Source organism: Triturus cristatus, chromosome 1_1 (genome assembly GCF_964204655.1).
Source record: "Triturus cristatus chromosome 1_1, aTriCri1.1, whole genome shotgun sequence".
NCBI classification, from domain to species: Eukaryota; Metazoa; Chordata; class Amphibia; order Caudata; family Salamandridae; genus Triturus; species Triturus cristatus.
Window position 1 is genome coordinate 112649001 of NC_140579.1, and position 27628 is coordinate 112676628.

At 50.1% G+C, this 27628-nt stretch overlaps 1 protein-coding gene across 1 annotated transcript in view; it reads right to left on the minus strand.

Annotated features, from left to right (window-relative positions):
- Window positions 1-2728: 2728 nt before the first annotated feature.
- The window catches only part of LOC146869694 (uncharacterized), an 87552-nt gene continuing 62652 nt past the window's right edge, over window positions 2729-27628 (minus strand). The window contains exons 5-8 of the mRNA XM_085611998.1: window positions 25119-25175; window positions 22666-22722; window positions 9705-9829; window positions 2729-6175 (exon numbers count right to left, since the gene is read on the minus strand). Of these exons, the coding sequence (XP_085468124.1) occupies window positions 6170-6175; window positions 9705-9829; window positions 22666-22722; window positions 25119-25175 (245 nt within the window). The 3' untranslated portion in view covers window positions 2729-6169. The remainder of the gene's footprint in view (window positions 6176-9704; window positions 9830-22665; window positions 22723-25118; window positions 25176-27628) is intronic.

Sequence of the window (27628 nt, forward strand, 5' to 3'; positions counted from 1 at the left end):
TGGTTCTCCTGAAAAACGTTCTCTCCAGTGCCTCGTGGTGAGAAATAAAATACATTTTCAGAACTATTGACTCTTAGATTTATTTATACAACTGACTCTGAAATGTGTCAACAGCATTAAATTGTCATTTTTTTATATTAGGCAATGAAGCTTTTCCTGTTAAATGTATTACTGAATAAAGTGCAACTTTTTATCTTTTTAAATAAATAATTATTAACTTGCCCCTTTTTATTGTTGGTGTGTGATTGTGGTGTGTGTTTAAATTAACTTGTGGCCTTGCAGTCCCAAATACTGTACAACGTGAGGTCTTGTTTCGCTCTTTCCAAGCTAGATTTCACTCTCACTGCACTTGAGACCTCTCCCTGCATCCCTAGAAGAGATCCTCTGGCCACCAGGCACCACCTATGGTCAGAAGGCACCAAGCACCACCTATGGTCAGAAGACACCAGGCACCACCTATGGTTAGAAGGCACCAGGCACCACCTATGGTTAGAAGGCACCAGGCACCACCTATGGTCAGAAGACACCAGGCACCACCTATGGTCAGAAGACACCAGGCACCACCTATAGTTAGAAGGCACCAGGCACCACCTATGGTCAGAAGGCACCAGGCACCACCTATGGTCAGAAGGCACCACCTATGGTTAGAAGGCACCAGGCACCACCTATGGTCAGAAGGCACCAGGCACCACCTACGGTCAGAAGGCAACAGGTACCACCTATGGTTAGAAGGCACCAGGCACCACCTATGGTTAGAAAGCACCAGGCACCACCTATGGTCAGAAGGCACCAAGCGCCACATATGGTCAGAAGACACCAGGCACCACCTATGGTTAGAAGGCACCAGGCACCACCTATGGTCAGAAGGCACCAGGCACCACCTATGGTCAGAAGGCACCAGGCACCACCTATGGTCAGAAGGCACCATGCACCACCTATGGTCAAAAGGCACCAGGTACCACCTATGGTCAGAAGGCAACAGGCACCACTTATGGTCAGAAGGCACCAGGCACCACCTATGGTTAGAAGGCACCAGGCACCACCTATGGTCAAAGGCACCAGGCACCACCTATGGTTAGAAGGCACCACCTATGGTCAGAAGGCACTAGACACCACCTATGGTTAGAAGGCACCAGGCACCACCTATGGTCAGAAGGCACCAGGCACTACCTATGGTTAGAAGGCACCAGGCACCACCTATGGTTAGAAGGCACCACCTATGGTCAGAAGGCATCAGGCACCACCTATGGTCAGAAGGCAACAGGCACCACTTATGGTCAGAAGGCACCAGGCACCACCTATGGTCAGAAGGCACCAGGCACCACCTATGGTTAGAAGGCACCAGGCACCACCTATGGTCAAAGGCACCAGGCACCACCCATCGTTAGAAGGCACCACCTATGGTCAGAAGGCACTAGACACCACCTATGGTTAGAAGGCACCAGGCACACCTATGGTCAGAAGGAACCAGGCACTACCTATGGTCAGAAGCCACCAGGCACCACCTATGGTCTGAAGGCACCAGGCACCACCTATGGTTAGAAGGCACCACCTATGGTCAGAAGGCACAGGCACCACCTATGGTCAGAAGGCAACAGGCACCACTTATGGTCAGAAGGCATCAGGCACCACCTATGGTCAGAAGGCAACAGGCACCACTTATGGTCAGAAGGCAACAGGCACCACCTATGGTCAGAAGGCACCAGGCACCACCTATGGTTAAAGGCACCAGGCACCACCTATGGTTAGAAGCCACCACCTATGGTCAGAAGGCACTAGACACCACCTATGGTTAGAAGGCACCACCTATGGTCAGAAGGCTGGTGTTTAACACTGCATTCTGCATCGCCTCCAGGGGGCGACAGCATCGCTCCCCATGTGTATGGAAAGTCTGCATTGTTTGTAGCCTCACTACCCCTATGTGAGGCCCTGAAGCGCTTGCCTACATCGGGAGCACACAGCAGCGTGTAGGGTGTGTGGTTTGAAGTGCCCTGTCCTTGCTTTGATCCTATGTGGGAAGAGTTTCCATGTTGGGCTGGCAGCGCTTAACAGCATGACGTAAGAAGAGATGTGGGAGACAGATCCGCGGCTTGAAATATGTAATATGCGTCATCCTCTGCGGCTGTGCAGCCCTCTCTGAGGTAGTTTGCGTCTAAACTCTACTGGATGGGTCCGCACATATGGCAGTTGTACAGACCTGCGTAGGCATGAGTCCAGGTGCTGGGTAAGTAAGGTACCTGGTAGAGTACAGGATCACAGCATGGCCTGTAATGGCTCTTCCACAGTAGGCATGGCTTGCAGCATCGCTGGTCACTTGATCAGCTGTGCCGTGCCCGGTATCCATCAGCGCCTTGCCCCTGCACCAGTGGTTTCCGCAGCCTGCTCGTCAGTCAGTTGGTTAAGCTTGTTATTTTAATAGCCCAAATAGTTCCAAGAATAAAGGGACACTGAGAACTATCTGAGGATTCTTAATCTTTAAGACCCCAGGCTATATATCATAAGAGCTCCCTGAAATATGGTTGAACCCACCCTGACCTATAGGAGTCAGGGTGACCCGATGATGAAGCATGACACCACTAGGGTGTGTGAGGGTAATTAAAACAAAAGGAACTCTTTCCTTTCCCACAAACCGCATCATCATCACCTTCATCATCATCACAGTCACCATCACTCAACTCACCCCCCCTCCTAACCACCCCGCCCATGAGCTGCACAAGGACTCTGAGGACACAGTTTATTCTTTTATTCCACTTGCAATTTGGCAAATTTAGGGACGTCTCGAAAATAACATAAATACAAATGACAAAGTGATGTGAGTGTGTGCACGTGGCGTGAGAAGGGAAACCGCTTTACAGGTGATTACCGCATGCCCAAGGGGGCACAGCTTTCACTGGTGCAGCCGGAGCAGTGACACCGGGGCCCAGATGCTTGTGGAGTCCACCGAACGCTGATCACTGCTGCATTTTACAAATAAAAGATCAGCCAGAGGGTCCACCCTCCCTTGCACCAGGGCCCGTGACACACTGGCGATGCGAGTACGCTTGTCAACAGTTATGGTTTACGGGGAGTCATCCGGGAGCTCACCATGGGCGCCGCCTTACATGTGACTGGCTCTTCCCCAGACCTACCAGCCTTTCGAAGACTCCGGCATACCTGGACATCCCATGATTTTGCCATAGACTGACAAACCCGCCCATTCTGAGGGTGGAAATGCACATGGTTCAAGACTGTGGTTTCACCATCTCTTCACCACTTAAACAAAAGCAAACAATTCTATGCATTTTAAAATAATGTAGTAACAGCGTCTGTACAATTTTAAATATTTTTATCCATGTTTTAAATAGGATTGCACATTTTTAAAACAATACTATTTTTTCCCAAAAAAATCAAGGCATTTAAATATTATTTTTACTCTCTTTTACAATACAAATAAACGTCTCTGTATTGTGTGGACAATAATTCTGTCAGTTGACAAAATAAAATCAGATTTTTGTTTCCAGTGTTGTATTTCTTTTTGCTGAAGTTTCTTAGAGATCTAATCCTAGCCTATAGGATTGTCTCTAATCCTGTCTTTTTTTTATAGACGATTCTTCATTTGTGTTCGTAGAATTCACATTTCAAGTAAGAGTCACAAAGTCTTCTTTGTGCAGAGATGTAGCTAGATCCACCTTAGTGGTTGACGATGAGTGTGAGCGAGGCGTTAGTGACCCCGTCTCAAGGGCCTCGCCTGCAGTTTAATACCCTGCCACGTAAACTCAACTCTGCCCAGCAATAACAGTGAAACAAGGTATGTTTAGAAATTACTACAAACCTTTCTTCTTTGTTTCAGTGAAGGCCAGTCATTAACTGGCAGAGAATGACCTGGGTACTTAGGTGTCAAGGAGGTGGACTCTGACCAATCAGAATTCATAAACTCCTTCCCTAGGCCAATGCCCCGTCTCCCGTTAGGACATGGCTGCCACAGTTTAAAGCTGATGCTCCTGCTTAAAGTTGGCTGGCACAGCTTAAAGATGGCTGCTACATCATACACATGGCTGCAAGGCTTAAAGATGGCTGCCATGTCTTAAAGCTGATACCAGAGCTTAAAGATGCATGCTATAGCTTAAAGATATCTGTCACTTATTAAAGATGTGTGCAACACTTAAAGATGGCTGCCCTGGTTTAAGGATGGGTGTGACACAGATTAAAGATGGCTGCTACACCATACATATGACTGTAACGCTTAAAGATGGATGCCACAGCTTATTAACGGCTGCTACAGCATACAGATGGCTGACACAGTTTAATTATGGCTGCTATGGTTTACAGATGTCTGCCACAGCTTTAAGATGGCTGCCACAGCATCAAAATGGCTGCCATGGTTTACAGATGGCTTTTACAGATTAAATGTGGCTCCCAGGTGCTCACTCCGAGTGAGCTCTTCCCTGCCTCTGATGCTTTGTGTGTAGGGTTGCCACCTGACCGGTTTTCTAACAGCACCACTGGTATTTTAATGGCCCTGCAGGTGCAAAATCATCTAAAGACGAAATTCTTAGCTTTTATCTGTACTTACTTCTTACAGCCAATATAAATATTAAGCACTTTTAAATCTGTTTTAGAGATGTTTTAATGATCCCTGACTAATAATTAAAGTAAACAAAGGCAGAAAAGTCATGTTACAAATTATTATATACGTTTTTTTTCTAGAATCCTATTTAATATTATGTCCGCGCCTTTGCAGACTCCTAAAACAACAACAAATGACTGGTATATTTCTCTTGGAAAGGTTGTGTGCTGTCATGACTTTCTTCACGGCCCATTCCACATTTTAAACGATAAAAAATTGGTAATAATAAATACATCTTAATATATTTTAACATCTATGTAACAGTTTATCTACATCACATAAGTGGAGATTGCCCCCTCTTAGCTTCATCCCAGTTTGGACGCCTTGATTCAGGAGACACAGGACTTTGGTGAACACACAGGGTGGTGCCCTAGAGAAGGTGTGGGTGCAGTGTGCCCTGCGTCAATCAGGGCCCAATAATGGGGTGGGAGTTGTCTGAGCTTCTAGGATACTTTTTTGTGGCTCACGTGGCACATCTCTCACCCCAAAATCATACATTTACGCCCTTGCCCTACATCTCGACCTGTGACTTTTGTCCTCTACCTAGGAAATACTGACAAATACCTGCACTTTCCCACCCCATCACTTTCGCTGTCCCGCCCACCATTGCTTGTCTCCCAATTCCATTGGCTACTGGGGGGAGGACGAAGGTCAGCAAAGATTCACAGTCTGCTGGCGTGAGGACCCCCAGGTGTGGTGGTGTGGTACGCATAGGGGGCCTAGGACACCTCTATTAAGGCCTAGTGTCGACGGATCTACCATAGGAGGGACATGCCCCCTACACCGTGGACACACCCCTGGAACCCGGACCTGGCTAAGGAGAGTCTGTGAGAGAAGGAGGGTCTGTGGTATCATTCCCCAGACTCAAAGCGCTTTGATATCCCAGCGTTAGATAAATATACCTCATATAAAATAATACTTATTAGGAGAAGCAATGATTTTGTCTAAAACAAGTATAGAAAGTCCAGTTCTACCAAAAATACCTCTTTTGGTTCAATCCATTTGGTTTGAAGGGGAAACAATACAAAAAACAGCATCTAAACCCAGGGAAGAGAGTGCGTGTGATGTTCTTTAGACAACAGCGTCATCAGCAGTGAGACGAGGTGGCCTTTGATGGCCTCAACAGTGAGACAAGGTGGCCTCTGATGGCCTCAACAGTGAGACAAGGTGGCCTTTGATGGCCTCAACAGTGAGACAAGGTGGCCTTTGATGGCCTCAACAGTGAGACAATGTTCCCGGCATGGTCAACAGGTGGGGTGACCTTTGATGTCTTGTGGAGTGGCGTTATTGCACCCTGTGATGTCATCACTAGGGAGGCATGGTTCCATGTGAAGTCATCAGCAGGCTGGTGCAGTGGTCTGTGACGTCAGCTGCAGAGAGGTGAGGTTTCATGTGACGTTAGCAGCACAGGCAGAGGGGCTTCCTCCCAGCATGCCTCACTTCTTGACCTCTGCCCAGAGATTAGGGGAAGATCCAGGACATAGGGCAAGTGGAGAGTGTTGTGACGCTTCAAGGTTGTGTCAAGGACGGGAACCAGAAGGAGGGCTGTGGTTAGAATCAGGCTTAGAACTGCAAGAAAAAACACAACATTATCACATCAGGAATCATCAGTAAAGTGATAACCAGGCATCACGTCAACCCCCGCCTGCCCTCCCCTCCACCTCCAGCAGTCCACCTCACTGAGGCACTCGGAGGGCGGTAGTGACATGAGGTCACCCTTCACCCCGCCATAGCACCACACTAGGGGTGGGCGGAACTCACTGAGTTTTACTCCACGGAATTCCGCTGAGTTACCAAAAAGCTCTGCGAGATTCCGTGGAGTTCCGCCAGCGGTGAAATTTCAGTCTGTCGTGCTGCTCATGCTTATTTTTATTGCAGGGAGCTTGTCCTGGGCTGTAAAATCAGCACGAATAGCACCACGCAGCGCGCCAGAGGGTGGTGCTTCTTTCTGCTTCTGTTCAAGTGGCAGCTTATGCAACGTGACCGACAACTTTCTCAACATGAGGGGTTGCGACCTGCCACAACCGCCCATGTTGAGAAATCTCACCAGGAGGCGGTCTAGCGCTCCTTGTTTCTCACTCGCTGTTGTGAGCTTCACGTTGACGAGCTGCGCGTGAATGGCTGGTGTTTAAGGGCCCTGAGAGGTTTGTAGGGTTCAGGGAGGGGTAGAGTTGGGTGTGCTGATGTGTTTTAAGGAGTATGGGATGGGTGGGGTTAGTCGTAGAAAGTGGTTTTTAGGTTCAGGAATGGATGGAGTTAGTGGTAGTGAGTGAATTTATGGTTCAGAGAGGGTGGGTTTTTGTGGTAAAAAGGGCTTTTACGCTTCAGGGAAGAGTGTAGTGTAGGTGTGGTGGGGGGCATTAGGGGACAGGGATTGATGGTTGTGAAGGGTCAGCATTGGATGGTGTAAACAGGTGGTGATGGGTCAGCGATTTAAAAGCATCCAAAGTAATTGTTTGACAATGTGAAACGTATAACTGTGAAATAATGCCCTGAAGTAAAGCACCGAAATAAATATCTCCAACAAAACTATTTCTGAAGGTAAGACCTGCAATCATTGCATTTACACATAAAAAATAACCATTCAAAGGCCAATTTCAATCAAAAGGACATTCTATGAATCAGTTTCTATGAAAGGTGAATGCCATTCATTCTGAAAATTTCCATTAACATTTTAGATGAGATGGTTTCTCAGTAATGGTATCCCATGTTATCGTTTTGCTATGAAATCCCATACAACCGCCCCACAATAGCACCACACCTCCCCGAGGTGCTGCAAGGGCTGTGGTGGCGTGAGGTCACTCCTCCCTCAGCCCCACCAAAGCACCACACCTCCCCGAGGCGCTGCGATGTCTGCAGTGACATGAACTCACCCTTCACCCCGCGATAGCACCACTCCTCACTGAGACATTCAGAGGACTGCAGTGATATGAGATCACCCTTCACCCCACCATAGCACCACACCTCACCGAGGCACTCGGATGGCCACAGCAGCGCTTTGAACAGTGGTTTCGGGATAGACATGTTGCCTCAAGGGGACTACTGAGCTACAGGAGGCGTGGGTATCGACGTTACCCCCTGGGATTGGGTGGGGCGTTATTACAAACACAGTAGTCCAGGCATAGCTTGAAGTGAGCCGGGTCCCTCCTGAACTCAGACCCGGTAGTATTTAAAAACGGACGTTGAAGCGGGTTCCTTTCGGGCCCTGTATTCATTCCCTTAACCTTTCTTGCAAAAACACTGATCGCTCTCTCAATAATAATGCTGAGGTAATCCATGTCGTTCCTGCTTATGTTTCACACACTTTACTTTGTCTTTCATTCCCCATGAGTGTTTGCTTTTTCCAGGATGTTGTGTTATTTTTTGTTTTTTAAAACAGGCAGCATGTTACTCTCCTCTGTGCATAATTTGAATTCAGTCGCATCCAGGTGTTTATAGAGGGACACAGCTGTGTTGCAGCTGAAGCAGTGCGAATTTCTCTCAGTGCCTATCAGGGGCACAAAGGAGTTCAGAATATGTGATCATCCGATCCTTGGCCTCTAAGCAACTCGTCAGCACAATGGTCATGTATACCAGTTGCAAATGTGTGGTTAAGGTGGAACTCTACGCACATTCTCGGGTTGTGAACTTTCATGAAACATCGTTTGATTTCTCTCATTGGACTCATTTTTAGAGAAATGTTTGGTGACTTAAGCATTTTAAAGCCTATGGAATCAGTAAGATTCGTGAAACAAGAAGCGCTGCATTTTGGCCAGGTGAGTGAGGTTAAATAAAATGGCCCAATACTTGATCTGGTTAGGGTTGTTTTTCTACCAACATGACCTGTATTTTAATATCCAGCCCAGTGTGAAAATGAAGAAAAACGCGAATGTCTCTATTTTTTCCCTCTGATCAGTATGTAAACAGTCAACTTAAGTTGAAAGCACTTTAAAATATGTCCTCAAGCTGCTTTACTCAACCGTGACTAATAGTTAAACAAAAAAAAGACAGAAAAGCCATGTTCATGTTAAAAATGACTATGGATATTTTTATATAAAGAGTGCTCCCTAGTCTGGCCCTTGCAGAATCTTATAACATAAATACATTTCCGTTTTTTTGTAATTACTAGAGCACTGGAGCAATTTACATGCTCACCAGTTACACTACACAAGATCACATTTATTTTTACTTTATGCGTTGGGAGATTAAGTGATATCACAGGATGACGCTGGGACTAGAACCTGGTCTCCGACTGCCAAAGTCGGCAGCTTTGGCCACAACGCCACATCCTCTCGAGTTTAATAAAAGCCTAATAAATGGTTGCCTCACAGTGAGGCCTATGCACCCTCCAGGAAGGCCTCTCTTAGTTCACTCCATTCCCAGCCCTCCATAGCCTCAGGGTGATGGCCTTGAAGAGGAGGGGTCAAGTGAAAGGACACCGCTACTGCTGCTCCAGTGGGGGCTGAGGTGTAGATGGCCCATAGCCAGAATCCCCCCCAGCAAAACCCTATGCATAGTCCCACCCTCCCCCACCCTCCATTGCCTGAATGTAATGGCCTGGCAGGGGAGGGGTCAAGGGCAAGACACTGCTTCGGGGCCCATTGGGGGGGCTGAGGTAAGATTGACCCAACATGGGCTGATTCACAAATGTAATCTTAGACAAAATCCTAAACTTACTACTGTTGGTATTCACAGAAGGCATTTAGTAGGAGTAAATATAGGAATCCTAACGTTACTACTACTAAATGCCTTCTGTGAATACCGAAAGTCGTAAAGTTAGGATTTTGTCTCAGTTTAGTAGTAGTAAACTTAGCAGTCCTAACTTTACTATTACTAAATGCCTTCTGTGAATACCAAAAGTGGTTAGTTTAGGTTTTTGCCTCAGATTAGTTCTGTGAATCGGCCCCAAATAGAGCAACACCTGGTCACCATTAAGGCAGATTGTCACACTTAACACCTTAGCCCTGTCCACCGTAGCCTGAAGAGCGATGGCCTGGGAGGGCAGGAATGATACGGCGGCCCTGTAAAAACTGGCCCACGTCACCCTTAGGCACCGGCCCATCGGCCAATGCCCGGCTGCCAGCGTCCCCAATCCAACCCTGGTTCTCTTGCCACTTACCCTGCCGATGCAGAAGAAGCAGCCTGCCCCCATCAGAAGCACAGCTGCCACCGCCACTGCGATGCTGATGCCGATGATGCCCCCAAAACCGAGCCCCGGCTGTTCCTGGGGCCTCAGGGGGACTCCTGCAGGGAAAGAGAGAGAGAAGTGAGCTAGAAACAGGACTAGTGACGTCAGCACCTTCACATGAGCTGCCGGGGCCTCTCTCAGCATCACCTACCATTGCCCCCCCCCAGCACCTACAAGTGCCCCCATCAGCTAACAGTCCTCCCCTCCCCATCAAACAGCACTCCCCTCCCCATCAAAGAGCGCCCCTCCCCCATCAAAAAGCACTCCACCCCCATCAAAGAGCGCCCCCTCCCCATCAAAGAGCGCCCCCTCCCCATCAAACAGCCCTCCCCTCCTCCATCAAAGAGCGCCCCTCCCCCATCAAACAGCACTCCCCTCTCCATCAAAGAGCGCCCCCTCCCCCATAAACAGCACTCCACCCCCATCAAAGAGCACCCCCTCCCCCATCAAACAGCCCTCCCCTCTCCATCAAACAGCACTCCCCTCCCCATCAAAGAGCACCACCTCCACCATCAAACAGCACTCCCCTCCCCATCAAAGAGCACCCCCTCCACCATCAAACAGCACTCCCCTCTCAATCAAAGAGCGCCCCCCCATCAAACAGCACTCCACCCCCATCAAAGAGCGCCCCTCCCCATCAAACAGCACTCCCCTCTCTATCTAACAGCACTCCCCTCCCCATCAAAGAGCGCCCCCTCCCCATCAAACAGCACTCCCCTCTCCATCAAAGAGCACCCCCTCCCCATCAAACAGCACTCCACCCCATCAAAGAGCGCCCCCTCCCCATCAAACAGCACTCCCCTCTCTATCTAACAGCCCTCCCCTCCCCATAAAACAGCCCTCCCCTCCCCATCAAACAGCACTCCCCTCCCCATCAAACAGCACTTCCCTCGCCATCAAACAGCCCTCCCCTCCTCCATCAAACAGCACTCCCCTCCCCATCAAAGAGCACCCTTCCCCCATCAAACAGCACTCCACCCCATCAAAGAGCGCCCCCTCCCCATCAAAGAGCGCCCCCTCCCCATCAAAGAGCGCCCCCTCCCCATCAAACAGCCCTCCCCTCCCCATCAAACAGCCCTCCCCTCCCCATCAAACAGCACTTCCCTCGCCATCAAACAGCCCTCCCCTCCCCATCAAACAGCACTCCCCTCCCCATCAAAGAGCGCTCCCCTCCCCCATCAGACAGCCCTCCCCAATCAAACAGCACTCCCCTCCCCATCAAAGACCACCCCCTCCCCCATCAAACAGCCCTCCCCATCCCATAAAACAGCACTCCCCTCCCCATCAAAAAGCACTCCAACCCCATCAAAGAGCCCCCTCTCCCCATCAAAGAGCGCCCCCTCCCCCATCAAACAGCACACCCCTCCCCATCAAACAGCACTCCACCGCCATCAAATGGCGCCCCCTCCCCCATCAAACAGCCCTTCCCTCCCCATCAAACAGCACTTCCTGCCCCATCAAACAGCACTTCCCGCCCCATCAAACAGCCCTTCCCTCCCCCATCAAACATCACTCCCCTCCCTATCAAACAGCCCTCCTCTCCCCCATCAAACAGCACTCCCCTCCCCAATCAAACAGCCCTTCCTCCCCCCTCAAACAGCACTTCCTGCCCCCTCAAACAACTCTCCCCTTCCCGTCAAACAGCACTCTCCTCCCCATCAAACAGCCCTCCTCTCCCCCATCAAACAGCGCTCCCCTCCCATCAAAGAGCCCTCCCCTCCCCCATCAAACAGCACTCCCCTCTCCATCAAACAGCACTCCCCTCCCCCATCAAACAGCTCCCCCCCCTCATCAAACAGCCCTCCCCAACCCCATTAAACAGCCCTCCCCTCCTCATCAAACAGCCCCCCTCCCCATCAAAAAGCACTCCCCGCCCCATCAAACAGCACTCCCCTCCCCTCTTCATCAAACAACACTCCCCTCCCCCATTAAACAGCCCTCCCCTCCCCATCAACCAACCCTCCCCTCCCCCATCAAACAGCCCTTCCATCCCCCATCAAACAACACTTCCTGCCCCATCAAGTAGCGCTCCCCTCCCTCTTCAAACAGCAGTGCCCTCCCCTCCAAAACAAGCAGTGCTGCCCTCCCCATCAAACAGCCCTCCCCTCCCCATCAAACAGCCCTCCCCTCCCCATCAAACAGCCCTCCCCTCCCCATCAAACAGCCCTCCCCTCCCCATCATACAGCATTACCCTCCCCATCAAACAGCCCTCCCCTCCCCATCAAACAGCCCTCCCCTCCCCATCAAAGAGCCCTCCCCTCCCCATCATACAGCCCTCCCCTCCCCATCATACAGCACCCCCCCATCAAACAGCCCTCCCCTCCCCATCATACAGCACTCCCCATCAAACAGCTCTCCCCTCCCCATCATACAGCACTCCCCCATCAAACAGCCCTCCCCTCCCCTTCATACAGCACTCCCCCATCAAACAGCTCTCCCCTCCCCATCATACAGCACTCCCCCCCCATCAAATGCACTCCTATCCCCTTCGAAGAGGCAAATGCACCTCCCAGAAATAACACAGAAAATCCCACTGTTTGTAAAATGAAAAAAGATTCAACGCAGAAACTATTCTCAAATAAAAGCTATACTGAATAACAACAACAGGTGGTAACAAGAATAACTGAAGCAATAGAAGAACTTTAGTAACTGAGGAATTATATTTGTTAAAATATTTTTTTTTTAAACAACCTTAGACATTACAAAAAAAATGGTGAGCCCAAAAAAAAGATTATCCTTAAACATAAGCAGAACAAGATAATTCTGTGAAGCAGTGGACACTGAAAAAAAATCCCTGTCAGCAGTGAGATAATAGTAAACTTTGGACGAAAAAAATACTGTTATAAAAAACAATAAAATCTCACATGAAAGCCACAAATATTGAGACATAAATTAAAATAATACTGTACAAACAAAAGTATAGAGAATATACAGACTGAAAATAAGAGTAAAACAAAAATGTAAGATCCATATTTTCAAAGAGCCGAACAACTCCAAAAATCTAACTATAATCTGTGCATAAAAAACGAGATACGCACATAAACTATAATAAATAGCAGTGAAACATAAAACAAATGCATCATGATGACATAGTCGATAGCAACATTTCTCATTTTACATTCATATCTTCTAAGATAAAAATGAGCATTGATGTACTAAAATAGATATTAAATACCAGAGATAATATTTACATCCAGTTTCAGTAAATGTTTTTGCCTCACAGATGTGTAAGTGTGGTTAGGATTCTGCCTGGCGCAGGTGAGTCACAACCCTAGAATCTTATGACACAATAGCAGACGTAAAGTTTACTCTCCTGGGCTCATTCTGCATCATCATGTGTGCTGGTAGATGATGACGTAACCGAGAGTCGGGTGTACCTGTGTAAATGCTGCATAGGAGACAAAAGTGCCTACAGCGCGTACTCTAAGGAGTAGTGAAAATAGTTCTGAGCTCTATAAACTAGTGAAAATAGTTCTGAGCTCTATAAACTAGTGAAAATAGTTTTGAGCTCCGTGAACTAGTGAAAATAGTACTGAGCTCTATCAAGTGGAGAAAATAGTACTGAGCTCTATGAACTAGTGAAAATAGTACTGAGCTCTACAAGACAGTGAAAATAGTACTGAGCTCTGTGAACTAGTGAAAATAGTTTTGAGCTCCATGAACTAGTGAAAATAGTACTGAGATCTATAAACTGGTGAAAATACTACTGAGCTCCATGAACTAGTGAAAATAGTACTGAGCTCTATAAACTGGTGAAAATACTACTGAGCTCCATGAACTAGTGAAAATAGTACTGAGCTCTATGAACCAGTGAAAACAGTACTGAGCGCTATGAACTAGAGAAAACAGTACTGAGCTCTATGAACTAGTGAACATAGTTAAGAGCTCTATGAACTAGTGAAAATAGTTAAGAGCTCTAAAAACCAGTGGAAATGATACTAATCTCTATGACCTAGTGAAAATAGTAATGAGCTCTATAAAATAGTGCAAACAGTTAAGAGCTCTATGAACTAGTGAAAATAGTAAGGAGCTTCATAAACTAGTGAAAATAGTACTGAGCTCTATGACCAAGTGAAAATAGTACTGAGCTCTATGAACTAGTGAACATAGTACTGAGCTCTATGAACTAGTGAAAATAATACTGAGCTCTATAAACTAGTGAAAATAGTTCTGGGCTCCATGAACTAGTGAAAATAATACTGAACTCTATAAGCTAGTGAAAATAGTACTGAGCTCTATCAACTGGTGAAAATAGTACTAAGCTCCATGAACTAGTCAAAATAGGTCTGAGCTCTATTAACCATTGAAAACAGTACTGAGCTCTAGGAACTAGTGAAAATAGTACTGAGCTCTATCCACTAGTGAAAATAGTACTGAGCTCCATGAACTTACTAATGAAAATAGTACTGAGTTCAATAAACTAGTGAAAATAGTTCTGAGCTCCATGAACTAACTAAGAAAATAGTACTGAGTTCAATAAACTAGTGAAAATAGTTCTGAGCTCTATGAACTAGTGAAAATAGTTCTGAGCTCTATAAACTAGTGAAAATAATTCTGGGCTCTAGGAACTATTGAACATAGTACTGAGCTCTATCAACTAGTAAAAATAGTACTGAGCTCTATGAACTAGAGAAAATAGTACTGAGCTCCATGAACTTACTAATGAAAATAGTACTGAGTTCAATAAACTAGTGAAAATAGTTCTGAGCTCCATGAACTAACTAAGAAAATAGTACTGAGTTCAATAAACTAGTGAAAATAGTTCTGAGCTCTATGAACTAGTGAAAATAGTTCTGAGCTCTATAAACTAGTGAAAATAATTCTGGGCTCTAGGAACTAGTGAACATAGTACTGAGCTCTATCAACTAGTAAAAACAGTACTGAGCTCTATGAACTAGAGAAAATAGCACTGAGCTCTATGAAGTATTGAAAATAGTACTGAGCTGTATGAACTAGTGAAAACAGTGCTGAGCTCTATAACCTGGTGAAAATACTACTGAGCTCTATGAACTAGTGAAAATAGTACTGAGCTCTATAAGCTAGTGAAAATAGTACTGTGCTCGGTGAACAAGTGAAATTAGTACTGAGCTTTATAAACTAGTAAAAATAGTTCTGAGCTCTATAAACTAGTGAAAATAGTTCTGAGCTCTATGAACTAGTGAAAATAGTTATGAGCTCTATAAACTAGTAAAAATAGTTCTGGGCTCTAGGAACTAGTGAACATAGTACTGAGCTCTATCAACTAGTAAAAATAGTACTGAGCTCTATGAACTAGAGAAAATAGTACTGAGCTCTATGAAGTATTGAACATAGTACTGAGCTGTATGAACTAGTGAAAACAGTGCTGAGCACTATAACCTGGTGAAAATACTACTGAGCTCCATGAACTAGTGAAAATAGTACTGAGCTCTATAAGCTAGTGAAAATAGTACCGTGCTCGGTGAACAAGTGAAATTAGTACCGAGCTTTATAAACTAGTAAAAATAGTTCTGAGCTGTATAAACTAGTGAAAATAGTTCTGAGCTCTATGAACTAGTGAAAATAGTTCTGAGCTCTATAAACTAGTGAAAATAATTCTGGGCTCTAGGAACTATTGAACATAGTACTGAGCTCTATCAACTAGTAAAAATAGTACTGAGCTCTATGAACTAGAGAAAATAGTACTGAGCTCCATGAACTTACTAATGAAAATAGTACTGAGTTCAATAAACTAGTGAAAATAGTTCTGAGCTCCATGAACTAACTAAGAAAATAGTACTGAGTTCAATAAACTAGTGAAAATAGTTCTGAGCTCTATGAACTAGTGAAAATAGTTCTGAGCTCTATAAACTAGTGAAAATAATTCTGGGCTCTAGGAACTAGTGAACATAGTACTGAGCTCTATCAACTAGTAAAAACAGTACTGAGCTCTATGAACTAGAGAAAATAGCACTGAGCTCTATGAAGTATTGAAAATAGTACTGAGCTGTATGAACTAGTGAAAACAGTGCTGAGCTCTATAACCTGGTGAAAATACTACTGAGCTCTATGAACTAGTGAAAATAGTACTGAGCTCTATAAGCTAGTGAAAATAGTACTGTGCTCGGTGAACAAGTGAAATTAGTACTGAGCTTTATAAACTAGTAAAAATAGTTCTGAGCTCTATAAACTAGTGAAAATAGTTCTGAGCTCTATGAACTAGTGAAAATAGTTATGAGCTCTATAAACTAGTAAAAATAGTTCTGGGCTCTAGGAACTAGTGAACATAGTACTGAGCTCTATCAACTAGTAAAAATAGTACTGAGCTCTATGAACTAGAGAAAATAGTACTGAGCTCTATGAAGTATTGAACATAGTACTGAGCTGTATGAACTAGTGAAAACAGTGCTGAGCACTATAACCTGGTGAAAATACTACTGAGCTCCATGAACTAGTGAAAATAGTACTGAGCTCTATAAGCTAGTGAAAATAGTACCGTGCTCGGTGAACAAGTGAAATTAGTACCGAGCTTTATAAACTAGTAAAAATAGTTCTGAGCTGTATAAACTAGTGAAAATAGTTCTGAGCTCTATAAACTAGTGAAAATAGTTCTGGGCTCTAGGAACTAGTGAACATAGTACTGAGCTCTATCAACTAGTAAAAATAGTACTGAGCTCTATGAACTAGAGAAAATAGTACTGAGCTCTATGAAGTATTGAAAATAGTACTGAGCTGTATGAACTAGTGAAAACAGTGCTGAGCTCTATAACCTGGTGAAAATACTACTGAGCTCCATGAACTAGTGAAAATAGTACTGAGCTCTATAAGCTAGTGAAAATAGTACTGTGCTCAGTGAACAAGTGAAATTAGTACTGCGCTTTATAAATTAGTAAAAATAGTTCTGAGCTCTATAACCTAGTGAAAATAGTTCTGGGCTCTAGGAACTAGTGAAAATAGTACTGGGCTCTATCAACTAGTAAAATTAGTACTGAGCTCTATAAACTAGTGAAAATAGTACTGAGCTCTATGAACTAGTGAAAACAGTACTGAGCTCTATGAACTAGTGAAAATAGTTAGCTCTATAAGCAGTGAAAATGGTACTAAGCACTATGAACTAGTGAAAATGGTACTGAGCTCTATAAGCTAGTGCAAATAGTTAAGAGCTCTATGAACTAGTTAAAATAGTAAAGAGCTCCATAAACTATTGAAAATAGTACTGAGCTCTATGAACTAGTGAAAGTAATATGGAGCTCTATAAACTAGTGAAAATAGTTCTGGGTTCTATGAACTAGTGAAAATATTACTGAACTCTATAATCTAGTGAAAATAGTTATGAGCTCTATCAACTGGTGAAAATAGTACTGAGCTCCATGAACTAGTCAAAATAGTTCTGAGCTCTATTAACCATTGAAAACCGTACTGAGCTCTAGGAACTAGTGAAAATAGTACTGAGCTCTATGCACTAGTGAAAATAGTACTGAGCTCCATGAACTAACTAATGAAAATAGTACTGAGTTCAATAAACTAGTGAAAATAGTTCTGGGCTCTATGAACTAGTGAAAATAGTACTGAACTCTATAAGCTAGTGAAAATAGTACTGCACTCTATGATAATGAAAATAGTACTGTGCTGTATGAACTAGTGAAAATAGTACTGTGCTCTATGAAGTAGTGAAAATAGTACTGAGCCATATGACCTAGTGACAATAGTACTGAGATCTATGAACTAGTCAACATAGTACTGTGCTGTATGAACTAGTGAAAATAGTACTGAGCCATATGGCCTAGTGGTAAACACATTGTGCCCGATTCACAAAGGTAAAGTTTGACGAAAGTCTAACTTTACGCATTTGGGAATTCACAAAGGGCATTTACTACACTTCAATTCCCTCACGTCTGAAGCTGAGGGAATCAGACTCTGAGGGTGGGGAGCTGCTCCCTCTAAAGGGGAGGAAATCAGACTCTCTGAGGGTGGGGGAGCTGGCCACTCTGAAGATGAGTGAGCTCATTCCTCTGAAGGTGAGGGATTCAGACCCTCTGAGGGTAGGGAGCCAGCCCCTCTAGGGCAGTCAGCCCCTCTGCGGGTGCGGGATCTCATCCCTCTGAAGGTGAGGGAATCAGACTCTCTGAGGGTGGTGGGGGGAGTCGGCTCCTCTGAGAGTGAGGGAATCAGACTCTCTGAGGGTTTGGAGCGGTTCCCTCCGAGGGTGAGGGAATCAGACTCTCTGAGGGTGGGGGAGCTCATCCCTCTGAAGGTGAGGGAATCAGACTCTCTGAGGGAATCAGACTCTCTAAGGGTGGGGGAGCTCGTCCCTCTGAAGGTGAGGGAATCAGACTCTCTGAGGGTGGTGGGGGGAGTCGGCTCCTCTGAGAGTGAGGGAATCAGACTCTCTGAGGGTTGGGAGCTGTTCCCTCTGAGGGTGAGGGACTCAGTCTCTCTGAGGGTGGGGGAGCTCGTCACTCTGAAGGTGAGGTAATCAGACTCTCTGAGGGGAATCAGACTCTCTGAGGGTGGGGGAGCTCGTCCCTCTGAAGGTGAGGGAATCAGACTCTCTGAGGGTGGGGAGCCAGCCCCTCTGAGGGCGAGGCAGTCAGACCCTCTAAGGCTGTCAGCCCCTCTGTGGGTGGGGGAGCTCGTCCCTCTGAATCAGACTCTCTGAGGATGGGGGAGCTCTTCCCTCTGAAGGTGAGGGAATCAGACTCTCTGAGGATGGGGGAGATGGTCGCCCCTCTGAAGGTGAGGGAATCAGACTTTCTGAGGGTGGGGAGCTGTTCCCTCTGAGGGTGAGGGAATCAGACTCTCTGAGTGTGGGGAGAGTCGGCTCCTCTGCGGTTGGGGGAGCTGTTCCCTCTAAAGGGGAGGAAATCAGACTCTCTGAGGGTGGGGGAGCTGGCCATTCTGAAGATGAGTGAGCTCATTCCTCTGAAGGTGAGGGAATAAAACCCTCTGAGGGTAGGGAGCCAGCACCTTTAGGGCAGTCAGCCCCTCTGCGGGTGTGGGATCTCATCCCTCTGAAGGTGAGAGAATCAGACTCTCTGAGGGTTGGGAGCTGTTCCCTCTGAGGGTGAGGGAATCAGACTCTCTGAGGGTGGGGTGAGTTGGTCCTCTGAGGGTGGGGGAACTGGTCAAGCTGAAGGGGAGAGAATCAGACTCACTGAGGGTGGAGGGGGGTCGACTCCTCCGAGGGTGGGGGAACTGGTCCCTCTAAAGGGGAGGAAATCAGACTCCCTTAGGGTGGGGGAACTGGTCCTTCTGAAGGTGAGGGAATCAGACACTCTGAGTGTGGGGGGAGTCGGCTACTCTGAGGGTGGGGGGGCTCGTCCGTCTGAAGGTGAGGGAATCAGGCTGGTGGAGGGGTCAGCCTCTCTGAGGGTGAGGGAGTGAGCCCCTCTGAGGGTGAGTGATCTCGCCCCTCTGAAGGTGAGGGAATCAGGCTCTTTGAGGGTGGGGGAGTCGGCCCCTCTGAGGGTGAGGGAGTGAGCCCCTCTGAGGGTGAGGGAATCAGGCTCTTTGAGGGTGGGGGAGTCGGCCCCTCTGAGGGTGAGGGAGTGAGCCCCTCTGAGTAATAGAAAGAAGCAGCGCCCTCTCACACTGTGCAAGGTGCCGTTCGCACTGATTTTTCAGCACAGGACAAGAAACCTGTACTAAAAATCTAACACCCAGGTCTAGTAATGTCACAGGCTGACCCCTGGTGCCGGTCAGTGTCCAGGCCCAGTGCAAGAGGAGGGCTCTCTATGTCCCTGCTGGGAGAGAGTGATCCAAGCCGGACAGCTGCACTTGGCTGCAGGAAGAATTCTAGAGGGAGGGGGCAGCATAGGGAGAAGGTGAGGGACCAGACATGCCTAGCCCTAGACACCAGAAAACACCCTACCAACATACGAGCTGCAGGCATGGGCATGGCGGTTCTAACATGGGAACCCCACCTCACATGTATCACATCACTTGTATGCACACATTACATACAAGAAGAGTGAACGAGAGGGCCCATTGATGACATGCTGCATGGATGTCCTAGGATCAGCCAATAGGCAGTTCTGCCATGTACCCCACTACTGTACACATTAATAGCGGTGTTTCCTGTTCTGGTCACACGGGTGATGGACACTTGCTTTAATACCAGGGCGTGGACCAAGAGATCAAGCCATCACTATTGAATCGACTCATCTGACTTAATCCTACCTGACCACTTGACTGGCACACCACCACGTGACACCACACACCACCACAAGCAACAACACAACACCACGTGGCACCACACACCACCACATGCCATCACACACCCCCACATGACACCACACACCACCACGTGCCACCACAAACAATCATGTGCCATCACACACCACCACATACCACTACACACCACCACATTCCACCACACACCACCACGTGCCACCACGTGCCACCACACACCACCACGTGACACACCCACGTGGCACCAACACACCACCACATACCACCACACACCACCACGTGCCACCACACACCACCACGTGCCACCACACACCGAATGTATGTCATTCCATCGCATGCGGTATTACAACAACAATATTGTTACAACGCGAACCATTACAACGCAAGTTGTTTCAACGACTTGCTGTAGGGAGCGCGCTAGACTTAGGAATAGTATAATTTACTATTTCATCTCCAGTGTGCACAACAGTAGGGAAGGTTTTGGAATGGTAAATTATACTATTCCTTAGTTAAGCGTGCGCCCTACAGCAAGTCGTTGAAATGGCTTGCGTTGTAATGGTTCACGTTGTAACAACGCAGTCGTTGTAATGACTGTGTTGTAATTGCATGCATTGTACCGCATGCTTTGTAACTGCTTTTCCCCCCCACACACACCACGTGACACCACACACCACCACATGACACCACACACCACCACATGCCACCACATACCACTACATGCCATTTCACACCACCATGTGCCACCACACACCACCACATGCCACCGTACACCACCATGTGGTAAATGGCTAGAACGCAACTGGGGGCACTTAAATAAATTGCAGATCCTGCAAAATGCGGCAGCAAGACTTGTGACAGGCACCCCCAAATTTGTATCTGTAGCCAAGGAAATCAAAAGACTTCACTGGCTGCCCATAAGGAAACGGATGCACTTTAAGTCACTGTGTATTGTCTTTAAGGCACTACATGGTCAGGGTCCTGAATTCCTGATTCGCCAGTTTCAATGGTACACACCCACAAGAACCTTACGGTCACTAGGAGCCAAACTAGTGAGCGTCCCACCCACAAAGAAAGCCTCGTGGCGGGGAGACGTTTTATTAAAGGTGCAGCCAAAGTGTAGAATGCACTCCAGTAGGGTTTGAGGCACTCCACTGACCTCCTCGCATTCAGGAAAGAACTTAAAACTTGGCTTTTTAGCTTAAAGTTTCCTTCAGCTACACTTCCTGTGCTACCCTGGCTCAGTAGAGTTGAGCTATCAGCGCCAGGACACTCCCAGGTAACCGCACACTCTATACATATAATTAACATAACAGAACATGTGACACCACCATGTGACACCACACACCACCACATGCCACCACACACTACAACGTGCCATCATACACCACCACGTGCCACCACACACCACCATGTGCCACCATACACCACCACATGCCATCGCACACCACCACATGCCACCACACACCCACATATGCCACCACATGCCACCACACACCACAACATGCCACCACACACCACATGCCATCACACACCACCATGTGCCACCATACACCACCACATGCCATCGCACACCACCACATGCCACCACACAACACCATATGCCACCACACCCCCACACATGCTACCACACACCACTATGCCCCATCATACACCACCATGTGCCACCACACACCAACATGTGCCACCATACACCACCACATGCCATCACACCACTACATGTCATCACACACCACCACATGCCACCACACAACACCATATGCCACCACACACCCACATATGCCACCACATGCCACCACACACCACAACATGCCAACACACACCACAATGTGCCACCACACACCACCATGTGACATCATACACAATCACATGCCATTACACACCACAACATGTCACCACACATGACCACATGCCGTCAAACACCACCACATGCCACCACACACCACCACATGCCAGTACACAGTACTACATGCCACCACACACCACCATGTGCCATCACACACCCCCACATGCCACCAGACACACCACCACGTGCCACCACACACAACCACATGCCACCACACACCACCACATACCACCATGCACCACCACATGCGACCACACACCATCACATGCCACCACACACCATCACATGCCATCACACACCACCACATGCCACCACACATGATCACATGCCATCAAACACCACCACATGCCGCCACACACCACCACATGCCCCCACACAGCACCATATGCCACCACACACCACCACATACCATCACACCCCCCACATGCCACCACACATCACCACGTTCCACCACTCTCAACCACATGCCACCACATACCACCACGCACCACCACATATGACCACACCCCACCAGATGCCACCACACACCATCACATGCCATCACGCACCCCCATATGCCACCACACACCACTACACACTGCCTCTTATACCAGCTCTTCTTCCAAACAGGCTTTCTCACTTCAGGCCTCCATGTTGTACCTGAAAACAAAACTACATGAAGGTGGTGTGGGAATACTGCCCTGGAAATCGAGACCGGAACTACTAGTTCACCACTTCCGGGCCGAGGGAATATCAGCCCAATTGCAATATGGCCCCTTGGAAAGTATGAATAACAATGCAGGAATCTTTGCTTCTGCATCAACGCTCACATATTGACACAAGCGTCTAGAGGCGCGTCCCTTCCTAGGGGGTGCACTGGAAGAGATGCACTAGGTCGGGCAGCGGCACTAATCACTTACCTAGTGTGGTAAGGATGGCTTGTGTGGTGCTGCCGGTGGTGGCGTTGGTTGCAGTGACTGTGGAGAAATAATAAGTTATAGCATCACTAGTCATTGAGTAACCACCCACCTTACCTTATGTTGCCCACCCCACACTTGTTCTACCCACACACCTTACATCACCCTACTCACAACACACCTGCTCTAACTACTCACATTACATCATGCTGCCCACCCCACATCTGCTCTAACCACCCGCCTTACCATATGCTGCCCACCCCTCACTTGCTCTACCCACACACCTTACTTCATCCTACTCACCTCTCACACCTGCTCTAACCACACATGCTGCTCACCCCACAACAGCTCTAACCACCCACCTTACCATATGCTGCCCACCCCACATCTGCTCTAACTACTCACCTTACATCATGCTGCCCACGCCACACCTGCTCTAACCACCCACCTTACCTCATGCTGCCCACCCCACAACTGCACCCCATGCTCTCAGTGTGCACCCTGCTCTCTCAATGTGCACCACTGTTATGTGTGCAGTCACCCTCTGAGTGTGCATTCCACACTCTCAGTGTGCACTCGCTCCTTCAGTGTGCACCCTGCTCCCTCAGTGTGCAACCCACACTCTCAGTGTGCACCCACTCCCTCATTCAACACCCTGTTCCCTCAGACTTGGCCTCTCTTCCTCAGTTTATGCCCTTTGCCCCCAGTCCACACCAGATTCCCTAAGTATGTGATCTGCCCCCTCGCTCTCTGCCCCTCTCCCTCACTGCGCGCTCCGACTCCTTGTTCTCTGCCCCGATCCCTCAGTGCGGGCTCCGCCCCCTCGCTCTCTGCCCCATCGCTCAGAGTGCGCTCCACCCCCTCGCTCTCTGCCCCTCTCTCTCAGTGCGCGCTCCGCCCCCTGGCTCTCTGCACCTCTCTCTCAGTGCGCGCACCGCCCCCTCGCTCTCTGCCCCGATCCCTCACTGTGCGCCCCGCCTCCTCGCTCTCTGCCCCATCCCTCAGAGTGTGCTCCGCCCACTCGCTCTCTGCCCCTCTCTCTCCGTGCGCTCTCCGCCCCCTCGCTCTCTGCACCTCTCCCTCACTGCGCGCTCCGCCCCTCGCTCTCTGCCCCTCTCCCTCACTGCACGCTCCGACTCCTTGCTCTCTGCCCCGGACCCTCAGTGCGTGCTCCACCCCCTCGCTCTCTGCCCCTCTCTCTCAGTGCGCGCTCCGCCCCCTCACTCTCTGCCCCTCTCCCTCACTGCGCGCTCCGCCCCCTCGCTCTCTGCCCCTCCCCTCAGTGTATGATCCGCCCCCTCGCTCTCTGCCCCGCTCCCTCACTGCGCGCTCCGCCCCCTCGCTCTCTGCCCCACTCCCTCACTGCGCGCTCCACCCCCTCGCTCTCTGCCCCTCTCCCTCACTGCATGCTCCGACTCCTTGCTCTCTGCCCCGATCCCTCAGTACGCGCTCCGCTTCTCGCTCTCTGCCCCGATCCCTCAGTGCACGCTCTGCCCCCTCGCTCTCTGCCCCTCTCCCTCAATGTGAGCTCCACCCCTTCGCTCTCTGCCCCGATCCCTCACTGCGCGCTCCGCCCCTCGCTCTCTGCCCCTCCCCCTCAGTGCGTGCTCCGCCCCCTCGCTCTTTGCCCCTCTCCCTCACTGCGTGCTCCGCCCCCTCGCTCTCTGCCCCTCCCCTCAGTGTACGATTCACCCCCTCGCTCTCTGCCCCGCTCCCTCACTGCGCGCTCCGCCCCTCGCTCTCTGCCCCACTCCCTCATTGCACGCTCTGCCCCCTCGCTCTCTGCCCCTCTCCCTCACTGCGCGCTCTGCCCCTCGCTCTCTGCCCCTCTCCCTCACTGCGCGCTCCGCCCCCTCGCTCTCTGCCCCTCTCCCTCACTGCACGCTCCGACTCCTTGCTCTCTGCCCCATCCCTCAGTGCGCGCTCCGCCCCCTCGCTCTCTGCCCCTCTCTCTCAGTGCGCGCTCCGCCCCCTCGCTCTCTGCTCCTCTCCCTCACTGCACTCTCCGACTCTTTGCTCTCTGCCCCGATCCCTCAGTGCACGATCCGCCCCCTCGCTCTCTGCCCCTCTCTCTCAGTGCGCGCTCCGCCCCCTCGCTCTCTGCCCCTTCCCCTCAGTGTACGATCCGCCCCCTCGCTCTCTGCCCCTCCCCCTCAGTGCGCGCTCCGTCCCCTCGCTCTCTGCCGCTCCCCCTCATTGCGCGCTCCGCCCCCTCGCTCTCTGCCCCGCCCCCTCAGTGCGCGCTCCACCCCCTCGCTCTCTGCCCGTCCCCTCAGTGTACGATCCACCCCCTCGCTCTCTGCCCCGCCCCCTCAGTGCGCGCTCCACCCCCTCGCTCTCTGCCCGTCCCCTCAGTGTACGATCCACCCCCTCGCTCTCTGCCCCGCCCCCTCAGTGCGCGCTCCACCTCCTCGCTCTCTGCCCCTCTCCCTGGGTCTTGTGGTTCAAGCCCTCACCTGGGGTGAAGTTGGAGGTGATGGTCGTGTTGTTGGTCGTTGTTTGAGTGGTTCCACCTGTAAGAAGAAGGTCAGTCTTAGCATGCGAGGTGATATTCAGGGCTCCTCACACTTAAAGCTGCGACACAGTCACGCGGCACGCCCCATCACTTATCCGCACACAGGGGGTAGATATCAGTGGTGCAGCAGGTGCAGTGGCACTGGGGTCACCGATGTGCTTTCTTGTACTGGGATCCAAGACAGACTTGCTACACCACTGCCTACGCCAAGGGTCTTGAACCTGCCCCCCCCCCCCCCCCACTCCCCCCGGATCCCAGGGGGGCCAAGCTCTGGCCAGAGGAAGCATTATGCTGACAGCAGGGCATTGTTTTGGGGGGGGGGGGGGTAGGGGGTGAGGGGCAGTAAGCCGCTCTGTAATGGGCCATCAGTAACATCTTTTGTCATTTACATCCTGGCTGGGAGAAGGTGTCACAAGGGAAGGGACTCCGAATATGCTTCACACCCACCTTCATTTCTAATGCCCACACTGGCACACTTGCACGCGTTAGTGAGGCCTGCCCGACCAGGATAGTAGGTTTGTCGATCATGTATTTGATTGCATTTTTAAAACGGTAACAGAACTTACCTGCGATGTAACTTTAAATAAATCGAAACAATGCCAATTTATTGAAATAATTGTGAACAGTTATGATGGGGGGTCCGATTTTTTGTTTTCACTGGGGGCGGGGGTTGGGGGGGGGCACAGCATAAAAAAGTTCGGAGACCACTGGCCCACACTGCGGGACAGGCGCACTCGGGGCTCAGCTCGCCCCCCTCTCTTGTGCCCCCTCCCACTCTTCCACCCTAAGATATACAGGGACAGGCGCACCCTGGGCTCAGCTCTCACTCCCCCCCCCTCTTGTGCAGCCCCCCACTCTTCCTCCCGAAGGGATACAGGGACAGGTGCACCCTGGGCTCAGCTCGCCCTCCGTGCCAACCCCCACTCTTCCACCCTATGGGTTCAAGGGACAGGCGCACCCTGGGATCAGCTCGCCATCCCCCACTCTTCCACCCTAAGGGATACAGGAGCTGGGGCACCCTGGGATCAGTTTGCCCCCTGTCTTGTGCTACCCTCACTCCTCCACCCTAAGGGATTCAGGGGTAGGCGCACCCTGGGCTCAGCTCGCCCCTCCACTGTGCCACCCCCCACTCTTCCACCTTAAGGGATGCAGGGACAGGCGCACCCTGGGCTCAGCTCACCCCCCTCTTGTGCCACCCCCAGTTCTCCACCCTAAGGGATACAGGGGTAGGAGCACCCTGGGCTCAGCTCGCCCCTCCACTGTGCCGCCCCCACTCTTCCACCTTAAGTGATGCAGGGACAGGCGCACCCTGGGCTCAGCTCACCCTCCTCTTGTGCCACCCCCAGATCTCCACCCAAAGGGATACAGGTGCAGGCGCACCCTGGGCTCAGCTCACCCCGCTCTTGTGCCACCCCCAGATCTCCACCCTAAGGGATACAGGTGCAGGCGCACCCTGGGCTCAGCTCGCCCCCCCTCTTGTGCCACCCCCAGTTCTCCACCCTAAGGGATACAGGTGCAGGCGCACCCTGGGCTCAGCTCGCCCCCCTCTTGTGCCACCCCCAGTTGTCTACCCTAAGGGATACAGGTGCAGGCGCACCCTGGGCTCAGCTCACCCCCCTCTTGTACCACCCCCAGTTCTCCACCCTAAGGGATGCAGGGACAGGCGCACCCTGGGCTCAGCTCGCCCCCCTCTTGTGCCACCCCCAGTTCTCCACCCTAAGGGATACAGGTGCAGGCGCACTCTGGGCTCAGCTCGCCCCCCTCTTGTGCCACCCCCAGTTCTCCACCCTAAGGGATACAGGTGCAGGCGCACCCTGGGCTCACCTTACCCCCCTCTTGTACCACCCCCAGTTCTCCACCCTAAGGGATGCAGGGACAGGCGCACCCTGGGCTCAGCTCGCCCCCTTCTTGTGCCACCCCCAGTTCTCCACCCTAAGGGATACAGGTGCAGGCGCACCCTGGGCTCAGCTCGCCCCCCTCTTGTGCCACCCCCAGTTCTCCACCCTAAGGGATACAGGTGCAGGTGCACCCTGGGCTCAGCTCACCCCCCTCTTTTGCCACCCCCAGTTCTCCACCCTAAGGGATACAGGTGCAGGCGCACCCTGGGCTCAGCTCGCCCCCCTCTTGTGCCACCCCCAGTTGTCCACCCTAAGGGATACAGGGACAGGCGCACCCTGGGCTCAGCTCGCCCCTCTTATGCCACCCCCACTCTTCCACCCTAAGGGATACAGGTGCAGGCGCACCCTGGGCTCAGCTCGCCCCGCCCCGCCCCCATGCCACCCCCCACTCTTCCACCCTAAGGGATACAGGGGCAGGTGCACCCTGGGCTCAGTTCGCTCCTCCTCTTGTGCCACCCCCCACTCTTCCACCCTAGGGGATACAGGGACAGGCGCACCATGGGTTCAGCTCGCCCCGCCCCCCCATGCCACCCCCCACTCTTCCACCCTAGGG